Source organism: Pseudochaenichthys georgianus, chromosome 24, assembly GCF_902827115.2.
Source record: "Pseudochaenichthys georgianus chromosome 24, fPseGeo1.2, whole genome shotgun sequence".
In the NCBI taxonomy this organism is placed as follows: Eukaryota; Metazoa; Chordata; class Actinopteri; order Perciformes; family Channichthyidae; genus Pseudochaenichthys; species Pseudochaenichthys georgianus.
In genome coordinates, this window is record NC_047526.1 from 13,563,180 (window position 1) to 13,586,824 (window position 23,645).

At 40.5% G+C, this 23,645-nt stretch overlaps 1 protein-coding gene across 3 annotated transcripts in view; it reads left to right on the plus strand.

The window, feature by feature from the left end:
• atad2b (ATPase family AAA domain containing 2B) overlaps positions 1 to 23,645 on the plus strand; it is a 105,831-nt gene that overhangs the window by 67,169 nt on the left and 15,017 nt on the right. For all 3 annotated transcript variants that reach the window (XM_034075909.2, XM_034075911.2, XM_034075912.2), the window contains 2 exons: positions 9,926 to 10,672; positions 12,270 to 12,385. In XM_034075909.2, coding sequence (XP_033931800.1) covers positions 9,926 to 10,672; positions 12,270 to 12,385 — 863 coding nt within the window. The remainder of the gene's footprint in view (positions 1 to 9,925; positions 10,673 to 12,269; positions 12,386 to 23,645) is intronic.

Genomic DNA, 23,645 nt, shown 5'->3' on the forward strand with positions numbered 1-23,645 from the left:
CCTAGTGCTACTTTTCAAGACGTTATGACCTCTCGCATGTGACTGAAAGTGGCCAGCTAATATAAAAGTCAATCATTCTTAAGCTGGATCCAGTAAAGGGACTAGGAAGAGCAAAGACTCACTGTGTAAAACATTTGCAATTATCTGAGACGTGTGGCGCAGTGGATAGAGCCTTGGTGTTGGGTTCAGGGGGTCACAGGTTCAAACCCCACTGCAGTCAGCATGTCGTTGTGTCCCTGGGCAAGACACTTCACCCCAAATTGCTCCTGTGGGGATTTCCCACAGTATTGAGTATGGAAGTCGCTTTGGATAAAAGCGTCTAACAAGTGACATGTAATGTAATGTAATTTGTTTAATTTAATATCCCCTTTCTGCAGAGTCCTATTATTAAACCGCTGTAATGACCTGAGTCCCTTAACACACTCACAGGGTATCTAATTTGTATCTAATCTAATCCTTTTGGCAAGTTTAAGTGTTCTCTCTCTTGTCTCTGGTCCCAAAGTACAATGGCTTCCCTTCAGAGATCATGGCCTGTTGTCAGATGGTCAGCAACGTTGAGACAAACATAGCAGTAACCATATAGTAAACAACTTACATTACTGCCTGAAACAAATTAGCCTGCAGAGTTGCACTGAAATGATCTGCTCGTTGCCTCGGTGCATCCAGGAGTAGTCTAACCAATATGATCCCATTAGGGACCTTCAATCGTTTGTATTTATCAAATATATAAAAGTGTTTTTATTATTATAGGAAGTATAGAGGATGCCGTATGGTTTCATTGAAAATCTATTTATCCAGCACAATGATCTGCTATATTGCCAGCAGCGTATAACTTGTAGTGTCTACATAACATTTATTTATCTTTCCAAAGTGCAGTCAACCATGTGGGTAAGACCCCACAAGTTGCTAGAATCTTGCAAGTAGTTCTGCTCTGAGTGCTACATTTAGAGAGAAGAGACCACGAAAGCGTTTTTATGTATTTATGGGCCAAGGTGTATCTTCAGATGTGTAGAGTAAGAACAAACGGTTGTTACGCAACAGCTCGTCCCCCTTTATATTGTGGGAGTAGCAGGTTGTTTTGTCCAATTTGACATTGATTTCCTGGCTTTATGATGGGCCTGCACCATTCACTGCACAGAAGGCATGTACCAGGGGCTAGCGGTTTGACATTGCTGTTCTCCTTGGAGCGGCCTTGCTAGGTGCACGCTCTCCTCCACAAGGGCTGTGATAACTCACACGTCAGTCAAATGAGCCAACCAGTGCACATCTCTTTACCTCATCACTCCTGCCTTACAGCTTGTCTATATGCATGTTTTGGCTGTGGGCGACGGACCTTTCCCCCAGAAGGCTTTCAGACCCTACTTTGTATGTACGTGTGCGCACAGGCTGACATCTTCAACAGAACTTGTAGCTGCTGGTGCATTAGGGCATATCTGTCTTCTGAGAAGGGGGCACCACAGGCACCGTCATCCCACCGGCCATTTACTGAGTAGCAGAGAGGAGAAGGACAGGAAATGGAAAGATAGATGCCCACACTGAATTATGTCTTCAATCCCTCCACCTTGCGAATGTATTTTCTCCTTATAGTCTAGCCAGTCACATTTTACAGAAAATGTCAGCTTTTTGTCGCTTTAGAGTCTGACAACTTCTGTGGCATGGCAGTGATATGTTAGCATTTTGCAAACTCGGCTGGCAAATATGGAATGTGTGAATTCTTCTCCATCAAAGTTATGTTTAGGCTGTTCTTGGATCTCCATTATGAAACATTTATGCTGACTTGCATAGATAGATTAGCAGTGCATGTGTAAACACTGGATTGTATGGTAGAATTATGGTCAAGGGGAATTAGTCCTTCATATTTGCGTCAACATTGCCTATCGTTGTCAGCATAAGGTTGCTGGGCAACCAGCTGAGACTCCAGAAAGTCTCTTGCTGAGCCAAGTTCCTGGATAGATTAAGTTGCTGTTTGTGTACAGAACAAACAGGATCACTTGTGAGTTTTACAGGCTCTATAGAGGGATTTGTGTTTCTGTTGGACAAAGCTAGCTGGCAGTGATCTGTTTCCCACTCCCTATCATTTGACTTTTGCCAAGATAGCAAATAAGTGTGTTTTCCAAAAATATTGAACTATTCCTTCTAACCAGCAGGGTGGTATGGCAGTCTTTTTGTGAGAGAAAGGGAGAGAGTGTGAGGGTGAAGGAGGGAGATGGAAAGGGAACATAACAGCAATTGAGGGAAGTGAGTGATCTCTTTCATTTTAGAAAGCAAGGATGGGATCATTTATTGATCTGGACATTTCATTAAGTGTCACATCAGGTGACAAACGGCTATCTTCCTTTTCATGACCTAAAGACCCTGAAGCTCTGTGTCACCATGACAGCCTTTTTATTTCTCAGTCTTCTACAGTGTCTCCTGTTTGCTTCTCACCATGTCTTTTACATACTGTGAATACATGGAAAAGAAAATGTTGTACTGCTCGGTTGCATTTTGAAATATGGAGTGATACAAATATTGAAATTAATCTGAAAGAAAATCATTTGACTTTTTATCAGCACAGCTTGATGCAAGACTAATAAATAGTTTTAATTTATCTCCACCTATGCTTACAATTTTACATGTAGGCTTTTTATGATATTGCTAGTTCAACAGAGGCAAAGAATTATCTTACCGACGATGAGCGTCGACACGCCCTACTCAGATTGGTGTGTCCCGCACGTTGTGTCTTTTCAGCCGTGCCGACACCTTTTCGGCCGAAAACCAACCGATTCGGCATGTTGAAAGGCTTTCGGCAAAAGAGATCACTCTGATTGGCTGTTCAGCTTAGCGAATCAGTGCATGAGAAGTGAGGGACCCAAACAAACTATTAAGAAGGCAAATCTGAGATTTCATTTAACTCCAGCTCTCGACACAGGTTTGGGAAAGCCCCATGAGCTTCTCGCTGTAGAGTGAAAATGGAACGCACACGCTATTTGTTGTTTGTTTATATCACGCAGTCTGTTCTTCTTCTCTCGGTTATCATGCAGTCTTTCTTCCGGTTGTTGCCTGTTTTGAATGACGAATGCACACTACCGCCGCCTGCTGGTAAGGAGAGTTATTGCCACTCACACATGCGCAGTTCGTACGTGCTTCTTGGCCGTCGGCTGAAGTCTTTGCGGTGTGTTCCAGTGCGACACATGGCCAAGACGCAGAGACACGAGGTGACACAACAGTCGGGGGTCCGTCTGTGTCAGTTCTTTGGCCCTTTAAGGGGGTCCTATCCTTGACATGCATTTTGTCCGAGTGTTGTCATATGTTTTCTTGTGCACATTTCTAAGGACAGAATTTAAATTATTCATTTAGTTTAAGTGATTAGGAACCATTGAATTGGAATTTGTTCAGCAGTCACGGCAGGGGATATACAGCCTTTGTGCTGTGTTAATTACAGCTCAGTGGAATGATTCAGATGGAATAAAAAATGGCTTTAATCCCCTGGGAGGGATAGAGTTGGGAATATATAGTTTTCAAGAATAAGCTCTTATTGCTCATGCTGAACAGAAAAACCAAAGCAGTATCAGAATTTAGATTATTTACCTTAATATCCCCCTTGATTGCCAACTAAAAGCTAAATGTCTGAAGCACATGCTTTAATGTAATTTAATGATAAATGGCACCTGTTAGAAGTCAGTATCTGATGATGCTGATACACATATGGCAGACTCTTTTTTTGCTTCCATTACATCATCTGCAGACTGACAAACGAATGACAATAACTTCAGTTCTGTACAATTGCTATATATATTTAGAAAAGGCAGCAGAAAACAAGAACATCTTTGTCAAATGCATTCTTACCAATCTATTTCTCAATGGAAAAAACATGTATTATCTTTTAGTACAATTATATCTTTTATGTCATTATTAACACGGTGTACTCTACCTGTTAGCCTGAATTAATGTCTAAAAGACAAAAGCTTTTTGAAGCATATTAAATTATTTTGAATCCAATTACTTTATACTTCACCTTTCCTTAATCATAAGATTTCCGAAAAACTGGAACAATCCGTTAGTGCTGTCACAATGGAAGGTGCCTGCAGTTATATGATAAACAAAACAATTACCGTACTTTTCGAACTATAAAGCGCACCTGCATATAAGCCGCAGCAGCTAAATTGTCCGTCTGTCTTGCTCTCGTTCTGTCTCTCGGTTCCACTTTTACTTTGGCGCGCTACCTGTCTCACTCTTTTCCGGCCTCCAGCTTTTCCTGCTGGAGCCCGCCGCTTAAAGGTGGCGGGCGCGGACCGGTCATAGAGCCCATAGAGTTAAAGGTGGTTAATTTCACCTGTGAAATCCATAGATTTAGGAGGTTCCCTAGTGGCCGTTAGCTGTACAAAAAAAATGGGGAAATAAGTCTCGGCTTATAGTCCGAAAAGTACGGTATGCTATTTATTCGACCAAACTTAGCATATCCAGATTTTTAACTCATGCCCCCATCCTACCCGGTAAGAGATCCATGGTGCTCGCGTTATGGAAGAATGTCCACACCAATCCGAACTATGCCTTAATAAACCTCTCAAAGCTGCACCTTTGTGCATTAACTAGCACAATTGTCACAAGGACTGTGTGTGGGTGTGTGTAAATGCACACTCACTGACAGTGCTCTCTCTTTTTCTATCCCTCTTGGCCTTGCATACAAATACCCTTATCCAACAATAATGGCTTACGAAGCTCTTTTCTCTCTACAAAAGTGCATCCAATACTGAACAGAAGAAGCTTAGAAAGAAAGCATCCAAGTATACCTCTGTAAATTCCGATAAATGAGTGAGTTTGTTTGTTTTAAGAATGTGACACAACTTTTAACTCCAAGCTCCTCCCCATTAGTTGCAGTTGATGAGAGCAGGGCGGATCGATACTTCATTAATGTTAAAAGATTGAGGCCCCAACTCCAGTCGATTCCAATGAACCAGGTAGACACAGCGTTTGATGCCGGGTCGTGCCTTTGACCAGGCACACGGTGGACCCGTGTGCCTGTAACAACCTATTCTTATATGCCGTGTGTGCATGAACACGCACACAGCCCATCACAATGGGTAACTAGGGAGAGCAGCAGATCAGCAATTCATCCATAAGTGTTTAATTAGTTTGAGACCAGGGCCTCATCACGTTTTATATACTGTCCTTCACAGAGCTGGATGGGGACATGATTGCTTCTTTGCAGAATGCAGTACACCTCCGTTAGATAATCTGTTTTGGTCATGTTCTACAGTCATTTATATAGTCTTTTTTACTATGTTTCACAAATATAATGGTATTCAATGTTAACATAAACATTTTATAATCATCAAATGAGACATCATTTATTTGAAATAAAGATAATAATTAATGAGCGCTGGGAAGCAATCAAATACTTACCAGTGTTTTTATTTTTATTTGACCCTTGATCCAATTCACAGCTCTCATCCTATTGTATATTTGCAGAAGAACTCTCATTACCCACATGCTGTCCCATTTCTTTATTTTTTCTCACTCAAATTTGACAGTGTATAATTTTCCATCTGGAATGTAACATGTGACTCATGTGAGTCTTAAATCAATTGAACTCTGGTACGAAACTACATTTTTATATAGTCATTACGTTTAAAGTTTTAAACGCATCAAAAAGCCCATTTATTCACATATTTTCTCTGGCTCTTTTTCCCCTTTGGTCCAGAAATGTTGTGATTTATTTCCTAGCATGAGTGTACTCTGGTTGGTTCAGTGTCCTACATGTGAATTCAGAGAGGGGAATTAGAGAGCAAAGAATTTACTGGAGGCAAGGAAAATGAATGCACACACACACACACACACACACACACACACACACACACACACACACACACACACACACACACACACACACACACACACACACACACACACACACACACACACACACACACACACACACACACACACACACACACACACACACACACACACACACACACACACACACACACACACACACACACACACACACACACACACACACACACACACACACACACACACACACACACACACACACACACACACACACGTGCGTAGGTTAGTAAACAACAGGGCATCTGTAGAGGTTAGGAGAGGACTGTGTCTGTGAATTTGGACTGATTTGAGCAGACTGGCTGACTTTCCGGACCAGTGGCACTGAGCATTTACGACACATGTCCATGAAATAAACATGAGACGTGACTGAAAAAGCAGCAATGTATAGTTTGGGACATTAATAGCAAGACAATTATTGAAATACGTTTCTTCAGCTCATTAACCAGTTAAATTACCATCCTCTATATTATATTTCCTTTCGCTGAGGTTTTTATCCAAAGCGACTGACAATAAATGCATTCAACCATGGATAAACAAACTCAAAAAGCAAGTACCCTGTCAGAACATTAGCTTTTCATAAGTCAAACTGTTTTTAAGTGCTACTGCACTAGCCTCAAATAAGCCTAACCTTTCGAAGTCAAGATGCTGTCAAAACCACTCTTAGTCATAATCCCTTTTATTGGATAGCTGACAAGAAATCTAGTGAAATTATGTTTATGGACAGGCACTGCATCTCTACTGCGCTCCAGTCGCTTTAAAACAAATGAGCTAATATCGTCGTGTGGAGGTTAAGTTGTATTTTATGTTTAAAGCTTCAGTAATATTAGTATTATCTGTTGTCACACTTACAGTTTGAACTAAAAGTGCTCACACGTGGATGGCATGTGTAACAATGTCAGCTTTCACACTCTGTAGTTGTTGCAATTACTGTTCCTCACATTATTCTGGGTGATAATTGCGATCTTGAACCTTTGTTAAGATCATAATTAAGAACATACATCTCTAACCAAGCAGTAAATGTTGAGGTTTTATGCATATTTTTACAATGTGTTTTATGTTTACGTCCTAAAGTTCACAGTACACAACTTTAGCCAAATGTGAATATTAAAGCGGGTCGCCATTCTGGTAATGATGTACTTACATGAGATATACAAATTGTAAATGGACAGTGTGTTTGTCGATAGATACTGGAGCGGGTCCCAAGTGCTTCAGTGTTTCCTCAGATGGCCTTTCTATAAACTTTAGATAGATACGTATTTGGATTAAACTGACAAAGCTTTGGGGCTTTCATGACTCCATTGTTCCAAAGAGACTAGTGGATCAGTCTGGCTGTGTATACCTGTGGAAGGAAAACAGCTAACCCTGAACACAGAATAATGCATTCAATTCGTTTTGTATTCTAGTTTTATTCTAAAGAGTCTACAGATCATGTCCTTCCTTTGTCCTATTTTCAACACGGTGCATGACTTTCCCACTACCAGGAAGACTAGAGATTATTAAATAAAGACATAAGTGAATCAGAGCCTCCACCCAAAGGCATTGGCAGAGTATGGTGCTGAATTGTCCATCAGTGTCACAGCACTGATTTATTTATTTAATACTTGCTGGTACGGCAGTTTTGGTACTTGTCTCCTGGGGCTTTTTGCTATCAGAAGCTGTATTTGTCAGTGTGTGCATGTGTGCACACATGCTGTCCTGAAAGTGTGTGTGATGTCAGCTCCGAATGTTCCTACCAATTCTTGAATCTAGCAGGGTTTAGGCACTTTTAATTATTACAAAGTGCTCTTTTCCCTTCCTCCCACTCTCCGCCATCAGCTTATCTTCCCTCTGTGGTTGGCTGTTTCATGCATTATTTAAGAGCTGACTATTACGATTCATTTTCTGCCATTCTATCTCACCTTTTCCTCGCTTCATAGCTCTGATGGGGATACCTGACCCTTTCCAGACCTCTTTCACTGGCTTGTGGATCTTTTGTGTATAGAAAGATTGAAAACTATTTATCCATAGCGGGTAAAAAGAAAATGAAGCTTCTATGTTTCTTTTTTATTATGTTCTATTCATAATTACATGCTGACATTTGCCTTGACTTGGTTATATTTGAATAGACATTACATGTTTAAAGAAAAACTCATACATACAAAACTCAGAGCAGAGAAGCAATACTTTCTTTACTTAATTTGAAAAGACCCAATTTTTGACAAATGACCAAACGAAATGTGTGTGAAATGTGTGTGTGTGTGAAATGTGTGAATTACTAGTGGCAAACCGGTTGTCCTTTCTCCTGTGATTATCATTTACATTATTGTGCATGCACCTTGCTCATAGCGCTGTTTTTAAAAGGTCTCCATTAATGAACAAAAGCCGGAACACGGCTTAAACACTGGGTGTATTATAAAATCAGACCTAGTGAAAGATTCACGGCCTCACTTAATCACATGGACTATGGAGTACTTTTCTAAATGTCCTTGAAAGTGTACATGATACGAAATATTACCTAAATGTACTAAAGTTATGTGAATTTGTATTTGTTAGAATTACTGTCGAGCATTAGCTAGCAGCAAGCGTACTCCAGTTCTCCATGGGTTTTTTGTTGGGCTAGTTGTGACTTATTATCCCTGTTTATGTTATGTTTTTTAGGATAAAAAATGGTTGTGTAATGTTTCCATTTCTGTTCCCTTTCCATTGACAAGTACTTAACAGGTTTCATTTTCTACCTACCTCTGAAGCACGCACAGTGTGCATAATCACATCTTTACAGTGGTAACAGGATATGTGGTTAAAAGCTTTGAGGGAAAGGAGACTTGACAGTCAACAAGCAGCAGGCATATCATGATTTCTTGTCAGATATTGCCTATTTGTGTCTTTGTGGGAAGGTACTAATTATACAATGGAAGGAAGCCTTCGGTAGTATTAAATCCAACGCTTTGCTCAAAGCATAAAGGGAGTATAAGTTTACAGTATAGTAAGATGTCGAATAAAATAATGCAGTCCAGTCCATTTAGTCCTTTCAGAACCAGGCTGACAAGGTTATTGATTCCGCATAAGATCCACCTCGTAGATGTGGCTCATTCATGTGGCCTTTGACTTGAAATACAATAGCTTGCATTTTGAATGAGTCCATGGTGATCTATATTCACATCTCGGGTCAATGACGCACATCATGCACATGCATGTGGGACCTTTATGAAGTGATTTCTTCCTTTTTGAGACTGTTCATAGTTTATGATAGGATTACAGTTTTTATCCTGCTGGTGCTGAGCATTATACCCTCTGATGTGGCTCGATGCTTTTGTCCCTGGGAAACCGACATGTGTGGGTCCCTATGTGTTTGCTCTCTCACACTTTCGTTCTGTTGGCTCTTCTCTCTGACTTTGTTGCTCTGGTCTGTTTCTCAGCGTCTGCTTTGGAAGTAAATGAAGGCAAATGCCTCCAAGTTTCAGTGCATTTAGCATTCTTGCTTGCTTTGACCTTTGTACTACACTCTCGGAAAGCCGGCTTCTGTTTCTCCCTTCCTCTTAAAAATCCAGAACACCATCTGTTGTCATTAGTGTCCAACAACCAGGATGTAGCAGGGCTGCTGTCTCCGGCTGCCTCTCTCTTACAATCTTCTTCACCCACTGCCTGTAAATCTTTGAAAAAGGCCAAACGTCCATATTAAAATACATTAAATTGCAAACACGAATATAACGATGACGAAAAAAATGATGGTGTTAAACATGAGAAAGTTGTGTTTGTTTATGTCCTTGCTTTCCATCATCCAATCTTTTCAACATTATGTCTCTTTTTCAAATTTGGATCCCATACTGTATGCACCTGGACAGCAACAACTGAATTTGATGGTGAAAGGTCATTGCCACTGTGACCCCCCCCCCCCCCCCAGATATTTCTTTGGAAATAACGCTCATTTGGACAATTTCACACAAATGTCTCATACCATAGCATAGATGTAAACAGCAACTTGTTACAGAAGGATACAAACATTGAGGATGTCATTCTAGTTCTTAGTTATTCTTAAACTTTAAATGTTTTGATGGATAATGTAATGTTTTATTTATTTGTCTTTCTCCATCTTTTTTCTCTATCATAGATCACATAAAGCGGAAGATTCGCCGGCGGCCATCTTGGGGACGGGGCATCATTCGTAAGAAGAAGACTTACAAAAAAGGAATGGACGAGGAGGAAGAGGAGGAGGAGCCCGAGGCCGAGGTGGAAGCTGTAGGGCCCAGTGACTCATGTTTAACGCCGGACGAGGAATCATCATGTGACACCATGGGACCCCAGCCCAATGGCCACCATCCTCATGTCCCCTCTACGGAAGAGGAGAGCTCCAACGAGCCCCCTGTTGCAGCTCCTGCTGAACCTCCAGTTGACAGCGAAGCCCAAAAAGAGCAAACGCCTACGGAGGAGGAGCCCTCGGCCAAAAAGGCAGAGCCTGAGAACACAGAGAAACACAGCGAGCCGCTTCGCCTCAGTGGCAGTTCTCAGCCCCAGGCAGATGGGGATGGCCAGTCCAAGAAGGCTGACTTCCAGCCGTCAATTGCATTGTCCAAATCTTCAGATGCTGAGGGCCAGCCTAAGCACACAGAGGGTGTCTTAGTATCACAAGCGGACTGTGTGAATGGAAACGAGTCAATGGACAGCCTGGACTCACACAGCCTCCAGGGGAGCAGCGAGGGTGAGAAAAGAACTGCTCATAGCACGGCTCAGTGCTCTAATGAACCAGAACTGGAAGAGCACAAAGATAAACACGAGAGCAACCCAACTCAGGAGCACCCTCCCCAGGATGGGAGAGCAGAAACGGGAAATGTTGTGGACCATCAACATACAGAAGAAGGTATAATGCTACACCTTGAGGCTTCTGTGATCTTAAATAGAATTAGAAATTGGAAAATAGAGCTCTTTCTTTCAAGCACAACCATTGCCAAAATGATTATCAGGATTATTTTGATCAATATTGAGACAACAATAATCTATAACGAAGAAGTCATTGATTAGGGATTGGGACACACTATTTCAATTAGACTAACACATTGAAACAAACACAGCAGTTTCACTTCCATGCTGTGTTATACTGCTGCCAAATAACAAATCCTATCTCAAACTAAGAAGTCCTTATTTTTAGAGCATCTCCTAGGACCAAATTAGAAGGTACATTGTGCTAAAACTTTTTTTCACGCTGTGCTACATTCCTGCTCATTACCAGATGTTAGCATGAAAACAAGTTTCTTCCTCACCTGTATTCAGTGCAATCTAATGTAACGGTCTACTTTGAAAGCAGCCGTTTTGTGATAATAATGAATAAGTGATAAACTGTGCAGACTTCATCTCAAGTATTATTATTATTTTTGGGATTTTTGCATGTTTTCAGCATTCCTTGAAAATGTAAATATATACAGCACTAAACATTGAATCCAAATGCTGTTGTTCCTGGATGCATGTTGTATTTAAGTAATGAGTTACGTGTCACAGATGAGATTTGAGAGCACATCATTCACTCTTCAGCTACTCGTTTTGGTTTCCTCATTTCACTTGCTAATCAGCTGATCTTCACAGTAGATATGCAATTACGCAAGTTAAACAAAATCTGTTAATTTGTATACATCCAGTCAGTGCTTTGCCCACCACCTAATTACGACGATGAATTACTTTTTTGATTACTACCCAGCTCTTGTGATTTGCACTCGGTTACGCTTAAAGTAGAGAGAGGACATGAATTATGCAACATAAGTCATACAGAATATAGAAATGCTATCCTCTGGCTTAGCAGATAGTATAATTCAATGGAGAAACCCCACATGCTTGAAGCTACGAGTACCATTGTAGTTACTCGTCAGCTTCTGATATGTATTCTGACTTCTTTTTTTTTGTCTATAAAAGATTCACAATTGCCATGAGCCATTATGCCATTTCTATTGTTGAGTCAGATATAAGCCAAAAGGTTTATGGGTGTGATTACAGGCCTGTGGTTGGGCTTGTGACGGCTAGGGGCCAGCTGGAAAGCCAAGGTAATGGCGTTCCTAGAATATGGAGAAGCCGTCGGAGGATGGCACGATCAGCAAACGGAACAAAAAGAAACCAGGGCTTCTCAAACAACACACAACCCAGCCACTCGGCCCCCGCGCTCATTACAAGCTGAGCCAGGCATTTTGCTTGCATCAAAGTGAGCGCTGTTATAAATGGACAGGAAAAAGACCAAATGTGAAATATTGTAGCTGCAAGTACTTTAATATGTATTCTCTTCACGTATTGCATTCATCTTGTAGCCGTGGCAGTTGGAATTTATTTCCTAGTTTGTGCTATTTGGCGGTTCGTGACTCCGAAGAGGTTTTTAAATGTAGCCGACCCCTTCATTGTAGGATGTTTTTGATGTTCACACTGTAACTCACATGGTCAACCCTTCTTCCATCAATAATCCATTTGTCTTTTTATAGGGGGCTCCACAGCCGAGATGTCAGAGCAGCTGAAGGGAATTACTGAAAGGACGGAGGAAGAGCCACAACCAGCCCCCCCCCATCCTCCTTTAGTGGTTGACCACCAGCGACTTGCGGTAAATATTTCTATAAATCAGTTATTTTCTCCATTTATTTATGTTTCGGTACATGCATCTCTCGGTCTGAAAGCTGCTCTAGTTAAGGGTCATGGTTTAGCAAGTTATCAATACAGTGTGGAAACTAAAGAAAGCACACGTGTTAATAATACTAAATAATGTACTGCTGATGGGTCCTGGTAGTGTGCCTGCTAGTTCACCGTCACACTGTCATGACTAACTGGGACGCTAAAATAAAACAGATTCATCATTCAAGTTATTAGCAACACCAGTGCTAGGGAAAGTAAAAGCTGTATTAATCATCCAGATTATACTGTCTGCCCTCCATCTTTAAGAAGGTCACCTAAAAAGCAATAATTGCCTACAGACTGGAGACACATGAAATCAGAGAAACGTGTCTGTTCTGTTTTGACACTGTCTAAGAGTTGATTTCAATGTAAAGACAATGTGAAGCCTATTTCTAATGTAAGGTCACCAGCTAGCACCACATTGCTGGAATGTGTGCGTATCGGTATGTATTTTTTTAATTACATTTGAATATGATAGTCTCCAGCAGCGTGAAATAGATGTATGTTGATTAAAATGCATTCCTTGCATGACAAAAAAACTTCTTTAGTGATGGATGGTCATTTAAAGAGAAAGTCCCTCTCAAATGGTGTTAGTTTTAAACATGGAGATTTTCAACATGATGCTGAGTATTCATCCTCCGCCTTGTCATTTATCCTTTGTAGTCATGGAAGCGTTTGTTGCTATGGGGTTGGAATTTTACGAGAAAAAAGACACACAGCCATCTGCATCAAAGCCTAAAGGGAACCACATTTCCTATTCAGCTCTGACAATTTGTTAGAACTACCCTCATAGCCACTTAAAACACTATTTTACAAACAAAGATTTCAGCTTTTTTAAAACCCCAAAGCGTGCCACGTTACAATGTTGCTCGATTCTACACGCTCATCATTCTAATACAGACCATGAAGGATGTAACAGCTGGGCCGATTTGGCTTTGTGCGCTGACTGCTTATTGGAGAGTTAACAGGTACGGTGATCTGTGTCAAAGCAATGATGTGGTAACAGGAAGATGAACACGGTCACACAAAATGTCCACGCTCATCTATTAAGATCGTGATCACTTTATGCACTCGGCTGTTTAAGCAGTTAGGAACCAGTGTCGATGTGTTGGAGCCCTCGAAGAACATCACACATTCTGAAAATAATTTAACAAATGAAATATTTAAGCAATATTAATAATGCAGCAACAAACCGTGTTGGAGACATAAAACCCAGATTTGACTCTGTAGCCTTATATTAATACAAAGTACTAAGGCTATGAAGAGACAGTAGGTACTTTTCATAAAAAATAAACAGCTCAACATCGAACCAGTTAATAAGAAGTGTTTACATTTGGAAGTATTGGTTTTATCAGAGCCAGCTGTGGTACACTATCACATTTTGCAACAATCCAATTAGATTGATTTTGGAAAATAGGGGTTATAATCTAAGCAATATGCTTTTATTTTTTTCCAATTTTAAGTTCGTTCGGGTGCTTGTTTTAATTTGGTTGGCACTGTGGATGTTTTTTTTGTTTCTCCTCACTTCCGCAATGCCGCCCAGCTGCTGTTCATTTCCATGCTCCAGATTGGTCACCTATTGCGCAAAAGGACTGTTGAATCCTTTTTTGCGTGCAGACATTAAAATGCAAATCAGCCGAATGAACAAGCCCTTTTGTTCTTTGGTTAGAATGATGTTAGAAATGGCAATGACAATCATCCTTGGCTTAGGCCTGCTCCTTTTGAAGGCTAACCGTTTGTGTTATCTTTAGTGGGCCAGCCGAGGAAGCTTCACCCGTCATGCCATTTTCTTTCAGGCGAACCCTGTCCCATGCTCTGAATGGCGCTCGTTTAAAACCCTTCATTTAGTTCATGCCTTATTTCTCCGTGATTTCTATAGCTTCCTAACATAGAAATGGTTGAATAGAATTGGTGTCCAGATAATGCGAAGTCCTGCATTATTTGAGCTGGGCCTGGAAGGCAGCACATATATTGAAGTTTTTTTGTGGAATGGGACACGAGGTGGGGAAACTCAATCATGGATGTCGAGCCTTAAGCTTCCTCGACATTCATAGGTCTGCTGCTGTCACACTGCCCTTATCAGATGGATAACTTCTGAGCCTTATCCCTCTTTTCCATACACCCTATGGTCCTGCCACTGTCTCTCTTCCCCCTTTTCATCTTTCATACATCACTTTTGTATCCTCGCTATCTGAACACGGAGGGAGCCAATTACACTGGCAGACCATTTCACATCTCTCTATCAACAGGTGCTCTTCCTGCGACATCTGAAGGAAACAAGGGTTATGACTGAAACATGAGCTTCTCTCTGCCTCACTACATCCACCAACTTGTCCCAGGATGTGTTCCAGTAACGGAGAGCATATGAAGCAGCTCTGTGTTTTTATTCCCCCCACACAGTCACGCTAGGGTCCCACCTAATACCCCAAGTGTAAATTGGAGCCTCGGCTGAGTGGGCTCCCCTGACAGCGCTTCTCCCTGATCAAGTTAGGGCTGCTTGGTTTCAGGGCGCTGTAGTGTAATTCATGTAAAAGAAAGTGTTCTTCTGACATGCACTTACTCCTTTCCTCCATGCTTCGAAGTGACATCCAGCTATCAAGCCATTATCTAGTGGCTTTTACCCATGCCCCACAAGGCTGGTGGGGAGTGTGTGTCTTGTCTTCTAAACCTCACTCCCATCGTTCAAACTGATTGACAGACTTTTTTTGGCCTGAACTAAGTGCTTCAACTGGCTGCCCCTGTGAGCAGACACACACTGCACTAATCTGGAGGTTTATTTGTTAGTGGGGGGAAGATGGGACATATCTGAGAGAAACAGATCGTGAAAAGAGGGGACTGTGAATAATTGCTTTTTCATCCCCGGCTTACGGAACAAATTGAATATACGGTGTGCAGGATGAGAGTCACCATTTAAGCAGACATTTGATGGCAGGGGCTCAGATTGGCATGCCGCCTGATTTCTATGGGGGCCCGCAGTGAGTGTTATACTGTTGCTTCAGCCATTGATTGCTGATTATTTCTGACTTTTAAGTTGATGGAAGAGGCTCTGGAAACTCTGTGGAATTAAACACCATCCGAATGTTATGAGTTTGTTCACATAGCCTACACTCAAAGCCTGTAGGACAGAGATTATTATTATTAGTAGTATTATTTCAGTATTAGCATCCCGCCTTTCAAAACCGTGGCTCAGTTATTTTCCCTGATTCACTTACTAAAATCAAGTTCCTGTTATTGCCCGTTTCACTGAAATGATGCTTGACGCTCTCCGGATCAAAATGAATTCCTCAGCATGAATAAATAGGTCCTGAGGCTTGCGTCTCCAACTGCTCCAAAGCGTCTCTTATTGTCAGCTGTTTTCTTTCATCAATAATCAGACACTTGTCCACAGATGGACTGGGAGAAGTGTTGTTGATGATGGCAGATGAGAATTCAGAAACAAGAAAATCCAATCTGGGCCCGGCAATCTTTCCTTCATCTCACCAAGAACACACAGATTATCGACTGCTCTGCTGTTTTCTTTAGCAGCTGTCTAGAAGGAGCCAGTGTTTCTAGTTGCTGGCACAGCATGGAGTCCTTTGGCTTGATGCTTTAGCTATTACAGCATGTCAGGATTTCCTGTTTTTAGAGAAGCCTGTCAACAGAAATTGCCTCATTTCAGTTTGTCATCTTCCCTCATTTTTAGTACCAATAGCAACGGGGGCTCTGGCAAAGTATTCATGCCACATGTCTGATCAAAAGAGAACAGTTTAATGGTAGTGCTGGACCAGCATTTGATTGTCAATAAAAATAGATGTTGTTTGAAGTGCTTCTTTTATTTCCATTCATTCCCACTGATGGCTTTGACAATGTGGCTATTTGCATGTAATTGCACTTCCAATGCGGCGCCTCTTGGCCATGCATGTGACGGCCAGCAGCTTACACAACATAAACATACAAGTCTCTTGTGTTCTCTTTATATATTCTTTAGTAGTTTGCCTCCTCGCCGAGCCTTTATGCTGTTTTATTCTGACCCCTTTTTCCAGTTCTCACACTTCATACATCCCACTCGAGTAAAGCCTTAGAATTTGTGGATTTTTAAAACGTACATAAACAGAATGTTTAACAACGCTTTGTGTTGCTTTTGCCAACCATGGTACGTTTTGTAGTATAGTTTACAGTACTGGCTTACAATTGGAAGCAAAATGGCATTTAGGTTGATGGAAAAATTGTGCAGTAGCCGGAGGGAATATAATGCTATTAGGATGCTATTACATTTGTTAGATAATATTTCATCCTGGCTTAGATTCGCACCTCGACTATTAACACACACATATTACTCTCTGGCCAGTTAGCGTCTTACATTTTGCTTTCAATTACCACAAATTAACGATGAATATAAAGAGGGCTCATGTTTACAGGTTCAACATCACCCAGTTCTTTAAATCCATTGGAGACAGAAATCAAGGAGACATTTTCACGGCTATATATGTGTGTATATTCAGAAAATATATTCTCATAATGCATAACTTATATGTATGAGATGCTTAGTGCTTGGTCAGCACTGTTCAACACCCTTCCCATAACCCAATACACACACAGACACACTGTTTGTTGCTTCTACACATGTAAAGGACATTGCATCGATCAACCTTTATTTCCCTTGAGGTTTACCCTGCGTTTAACCATAGCTGGTCAATACATGGTCCTTTCCATAACCTTTACCTTTACCTAACTTCTTTGATATATTCACTTTTATGCCTTTCCGTTTTGCCTTCGTTGCATTCTTTTTGAAAACATCAGATCATTTTACAGGGTTATGTGGTTTGGGGTTATTTTTGTAAAGTCAGTGCTGCGAGTTTCTCCAGCTTTTATTACCTTTTTGATATTGGATCCCTGCCGTCTTGAATCCATGAAATATTAAAATGATTTCCTCTAGCCTACATACAGTACATTGTATTTGTCTCGTACTTATGTGCTTTATTGAATAGATTCTTTATTATTATTGAAAATAATTCACCTGAAAACTTGTCAATGGAAAAGGAGAACTAAAGGCTGCTCAAGGTATACAAATTATTAGTTTATATTAATTTCAAACAACTAGTTCTAGTATGGTTCAGGTAGATACAGGTCAAATGTTCTGCAATAATAGCCACACAGAAAGTCAATGCTTTATTGGAAGTGTATGAAGAAATATTGCAAGGTAGATTTTGGATACAATTTGCCACATTATGATACACATTACGCCAATCATAAAACATTCGTATTGATATATTTTTAAATATTTCGCCGTACTTTAGTCAAGGTAAACATGAATGTCTTCTTAAGGTCCTTACACACCAAGCCTATTTTCCATGTCGATAGATGTCGGGCCGTCGATGAGCATCGTGTCGCCCTACTCAGATTGGTGTGTCTTGGTGTGACTGCACCGTCGTGTCTTTTCGGCCGTGGCGACACCTTCCGCCGCCGATTCGACATGTTGAATCGGTAGGCTGTTGGCCAAAGAAATCACTCTGATTGGCTGTTCAGCTTAGCGAATCAGTGCATGAGAAGCGAAACGGCAGTGAGGGACCCAAACAAACTATTAAGAAGGCAAATCGGAGATTTCATTTAACTCCAGCTCTCGACACAGGTTCGGGAAAGCCCCATGAGTTTCTCGCTGTAGAGTGAAAATGGAACGCACACGCTATTTGTTGTTTGTTTATATCACGCAGTCTGTTCGTCTTGTTCTGTCGGGACGTGTTCTTTGGTGTCAGTTTGGTGTGTAAGGACCTTTTAGAGAAGGCTAATAGCCCCTCAAATCTGGGGAAATATTAATTGTGGTACTGGGCTATACGCTAAACTTTACTTGCCCTGTATTTTAGTGTTTAACAAGTTGAAATTGATCTTACTCTCTCCGTAGTATGCCCTGACCAATACTGCAGTTTAGAGGATAATGCCATTATCAATTTTTTTTTTTTTTTAATCGTATTAGAGATTCAAGTAATTGTTTTTACTCCAACTAAAAACAATCTTGACACTGGTCATTTAGCTATTTATTATTTTATTTATTATTACCACTTAACAATGTACTGATCAGGACAGTGCATTCGACAAATAAACGTCTCTTCACTATTGTCAATAGTTAAGAGGAAAGTAGATTCAGGAAGTGTTTAGGAAAGTCACTTATTAAACAGGATTCACTACATTATGGCCTTGTCTTGGTTTAGTTTATATCCTGGCCATGAAACTGGCCATGAATCGCTAAGCTCTACATCGATTTCACACAACTTCTTTTATTGATCTTTGCCCTGAAGTTTTATTTCTTATTTATTTATACCCCAACTTTTATATTTCATGTACATGATGTGAATGGGTCTCAGATGTGCTGTTACTGAAAAAGATGACCCTTTTCATAATACACAAATATACAGATTTACATACATTTTAACAAAACAAATCAGTTTGTTTTGGCCACATATTAAATTGGCCCTATGATGCTTTTTGGGGTTTAACCCCCCCCCCCCCCTGTAGTGTGTTACTGTATATAGGTTTTTGTGAATGTAAATGGTCTGCAAAGGCTACTATCCCAAAGTGTGTGGGAGTTTCTCTCCCACACACTTCTACGAAACCCAGAGCAGACTGGGCTCTGATTGGTTGGCTGGCTGCACGCTGTACAGATAGTATGAGAAAAATAAACCACTTCTTCAACATTAAATAATTTAAGCATGTCTCAGTAGAGGCAGAAAATACAAATATGAAACCTGAAATAATTTGCATAATAGGGCCCCTATAAAAACATAATTTTGTAAAATAATATCAGGGGATTGCGTAACTAACATGTCAAATAATATTGTATTTAATTAAGATTTTGCCCAAATTACCTACCACATAATATGATGCATCTTTCCCACTTCCGATTTACCAAAAGTGTCTCCACACCAACAAGTGCTTGGATTTGTCATGATGGTCCCTGACCCTCATGACACTATCTATATTGCATTACCTGTGTGACCGAGTGCCCTGTAAGCCACATTATCTGCCGCTGCAACGTCTTCCTCAGCAAATCCAAATGCCACATCTCACTGCCCACATTTGTGGCATTCATGGTAACGAGCAAACCAGAATCATTTATAAATCTTTTTGTACTAGTGTTAAAGAAGAAAATAAATCAAAGTTAGGAAAGGAAGACGGGGGTGAATTGTTCTCTCAGAGGCCGACATTGAAGGCTTAATAGTGTCCCTGGTGACAGTGACCGTAGGGCTTCAAATCCTTGTTTTTTTCCCCCCTCACTGCCTTTTTCTCTCACTCACTACTGAGGAAAGCTTTTCACACACACACACACACACACACACACACACACACACACACACACACACACACACACACACACACACACACACACACACACACACACACACACACACACACACACACACACACACACACACACACACACACACACACACACACACACACACACACACACACACACACACACACACACACACACTCTAACGCAGCTACGAGCACATCCTTCCATGATCAAAGAGGGAGAAACTCCACTATTAGTTACCTCAATTTTTTTTTTTTAAAGCTATTAACACATAACTATAATACCATCAAAATATTACGTTTACATAATAGCAGTATTAGTTTTTCTTGTCTTTCTGGAAGAATTTAAAACATTGGGGTGGGATACATACAATATTTGACTAATTATGTTTTGAGGAGCAACTTGACACCAATGGAAACTCTTGCATTTTCTGACTGCTGGTCGTGAGATCACCCCCCACATTTCTACATGTATTAATACAGGGTTGCCAACTTTGGGTACCTGGCTGGAGTGAGATTTTTATATCATGGGTTTAATTACACATATGCGCACTAAATGACCTTAGCATATATATAGGATATAGGATATATATACAATATATACAAATACACAAAATTGGACACAGACTATAAAGGGCACAAAGTTTCATTCACTAATGAAAGTCAAACACATGTTTGTTTCCACTGTTTTATTGCGTGCCTGTCGCGATAAGCAATTAATTGACTTATTGTACGATAAATCAAAATGAACTCGATACATTTCCATTTACATGAGGATGTGACTAGCAGTTCGAAAGGATGTACTTCAATTATTATTATATATTATCATTATGTCAGGGGTCTAAAATGGTCATACAACGGTGCCGACAATATTATTGTTTATCGCAATAATTTCCTGGAAAATGTATCCAACAAAATTAATTATCGTGAGAGGCCTATACATGAAACACACACACAAACAAATCTACAGACTTACTCCAAACTGCCAAACATATTAATTAACACACTCTATTTTGGCCTAGTAGAACAATAAGCAGCAGACTTTTACTTTTTTATCATTTCTACTGGATCTTAGATCTGCGCTTGCGCAATACGGGTCGGCAGTTGCCAGAGAGTATTTTTGTTGGATAATCTATGGTAGGGCTAACCCATACAGTGGTGGGGTGAAGTCAGTATTTGCAATGTAATTACATACACGCTCCCCCTTGACAGTGAAACGCCACGTGTGAGGTTTAGATTATGTCCCTGTCTCAATCCAAATTGAACTGTAAAAGGCACATTTGTCTTGTAGTAAATAAAAAGGGCGACCTGGAGCCAATCCTGCAATTTACCCACAGGTGAAAGAGTTGACATGCTGAAAGCCCCACCCCTGTAGGGGGGTCTGGGGGGATTCTCCCCCAGGAGATTTTTTTGAAATACTAACATAAAATACACATTCTGGTACTCTCTTGAGAAGAAAAATAAATACATCTATTACTACACAACATATTTAAACAAATGAATGCCATTTTAGTTTTTTGTTACTTTGTTCTGAAAGCTGAACCTGCTGCTCCTCACAGAGAGAAGAGGGAAGAAGCTGTGTTAATTACTTTACATTGTGGATAAGGGTTGATAGCCCGCATTGTTCTGTGTGTCAACATGAAAGACAGCCCACACACCTATCAATCATCAAACCGTGGGGTCTTATTTCATTACGTGTTGATTTATATCAACACGTAATGTTGTATCGATGTATAGATGTACTACAGCAAAAGTATTCTCCGTCGGGACTTCCTGCAACAACACCACGCCGTTATCTTGATTCTGATTGGCCAGAAGACATTATCAAAGATGTTCTATTGAGAAGACGATCACTACCTGACAAAAGTTTTCAAAACCGTTTCTAGTCTTCGGTATTCTTGTTTTTGGCGTGAGAATAGTTTAGGCAGAGTGAGAGCGTGAGATTGAGGGTGAAAGCGTGTGTCACACGCCAGATGCGTGAGAGTTGGCAACCCTGATTAATATATGTTCTGTATTACACATAAGGAGCTCATGTAGAGGGATGCTGAAGTTTCTCGACTTTGCCATACTCAAGACACAGGGTTCAAATTTGACATTCTGGTGTCAGAACGGTGGCATAAATAGTTTGGGAAATGAAGTAGGTGAAGTAGGTTAGAGCAGGAGTGGAAGAATTTAAAACATTGGGGTGAGATACATACAATATTTGACTAATTATGTTTTGAGGAGCAACTTGACACCAAGGCAAGGCAAGGCAAGGCAAAGCAAGGCAAGGCAAGTTAAGTTTATTTATATAGCACCTTTCAGCACCAGGCAATTCAAGGTGCTTTACAAAAATGAAAGACATTCAGACAAAGGCATTTAAAAACAGTAAAAGATAATAAAAGAAACATTAAAAGAAAAACAAAAAATGAAAGACATTAAGAAAAAAAAGAAAAGCTAATAAAATAAACATTAAAAGATAAAAGTTACATAGCAGTCTAAGATATGAATAGTTCAATTATTTCGGTTCTTGATTTTTAATTTATTCACAAAACCTCCCTTTGGAAATCCGAACATTTCCGTCCCGATTGTTAATTTAGACTGATTGTTTTCACCATGTTATGCTCGCATGACATCCACAATCGGACCCTCAGGAGGGTGTACTAGTCCCCTACTCTGCTTTGCGTTCCATAACAAAGTCTTACCTTACCAAAGTGTTACCTGAACACCCCGTGTTACCAAAACATTATTTTTCACCCGTCGGTGATGTGATACTTGTTCCTCGGTACAAATCACCCAAAAACTGATCGTAAACCCTGGCTACGATGGATATCCCAAATATCCTACTTTCGAGCAGTCCCTCTCATAAATGTCATGGAGTTTCAGACGGTTTTCACCATGTTTTGCTCGCATGACATCCACAATCGGACCCTCAGGAGGGTGTACTAGCCCCCTACTCTGCTTTGCATTCCATAACAAAGTCTTTAAGTGTTACCTGAACACCCCGTGTTACCAAAACACTATTTTTCACCCGTCGGTGCTGTGATACATGTTCCTCAGTACAACTCACCTAAAAACTGATCGTAAACCCTGGCTACGATGGATATCCCAAATATCCTACTTTCGAGCAGTCCCTCTCATAAATGTCATGGGGAAATTAATTACGTTTAAATTTAAAACATTAAAAGAAAAAATACATGGATTAAAGTTACAGTGCAGTCTAAGATATGAATAGTTCAATTAAAAGCAGCGACAAAAATCAGCCTGGATTTAAAAGTAGTCAGAGTTGCAGCGGACCTGCAGGTTTCTGGGAGTTTGTTCCAGATATTTGGAGCATAATAACTGAACGCTGCTTTACCATGTTTAGTTCTGACTCTGGGGACAGAAAGCTGACCAGTCCCTGAAGACCTGAGAGATCTGGATGGTTCATAATTTAGCAGGAGGTCAGAAATGTAATTTGGGCCTAAACCATTCAGTGCTTTATAAACCAGCAGCAGTATTTTGAAATCTATTCTTTGACACACAGGAAGCCAGTGTAAAGACTTCAGAACAGGAGTGATGTGATCCACTTTCTTAGTGTTAGTGAGGACTCGAGCAGCGGCGTTCTGAATCAGCTGCAGCTTCCTAATAGATTTTTTAGTGAGACCTGTGAAGACACCATTGCACCATTCGAGTCTACTGAAGATAAATGCATTGACAAGTTTTTCCAAATCCTGCTGTGACATTAGTCTTTTAATCCTAGATATATTCTTTAGGTGATAGTAGGCTGATTTAGTATCTGTTTTAATGTGACTGTTGAAACTCAGGTCAGAGTCCATGACTACACCTAGATTTCTGGCTTTATCTGTTGGTTTGAACATTGCAGACAGAAGCTCAGCGCTCACTTTTATACGTTCTGACTTTGCTCCAAAAACCATTACCTC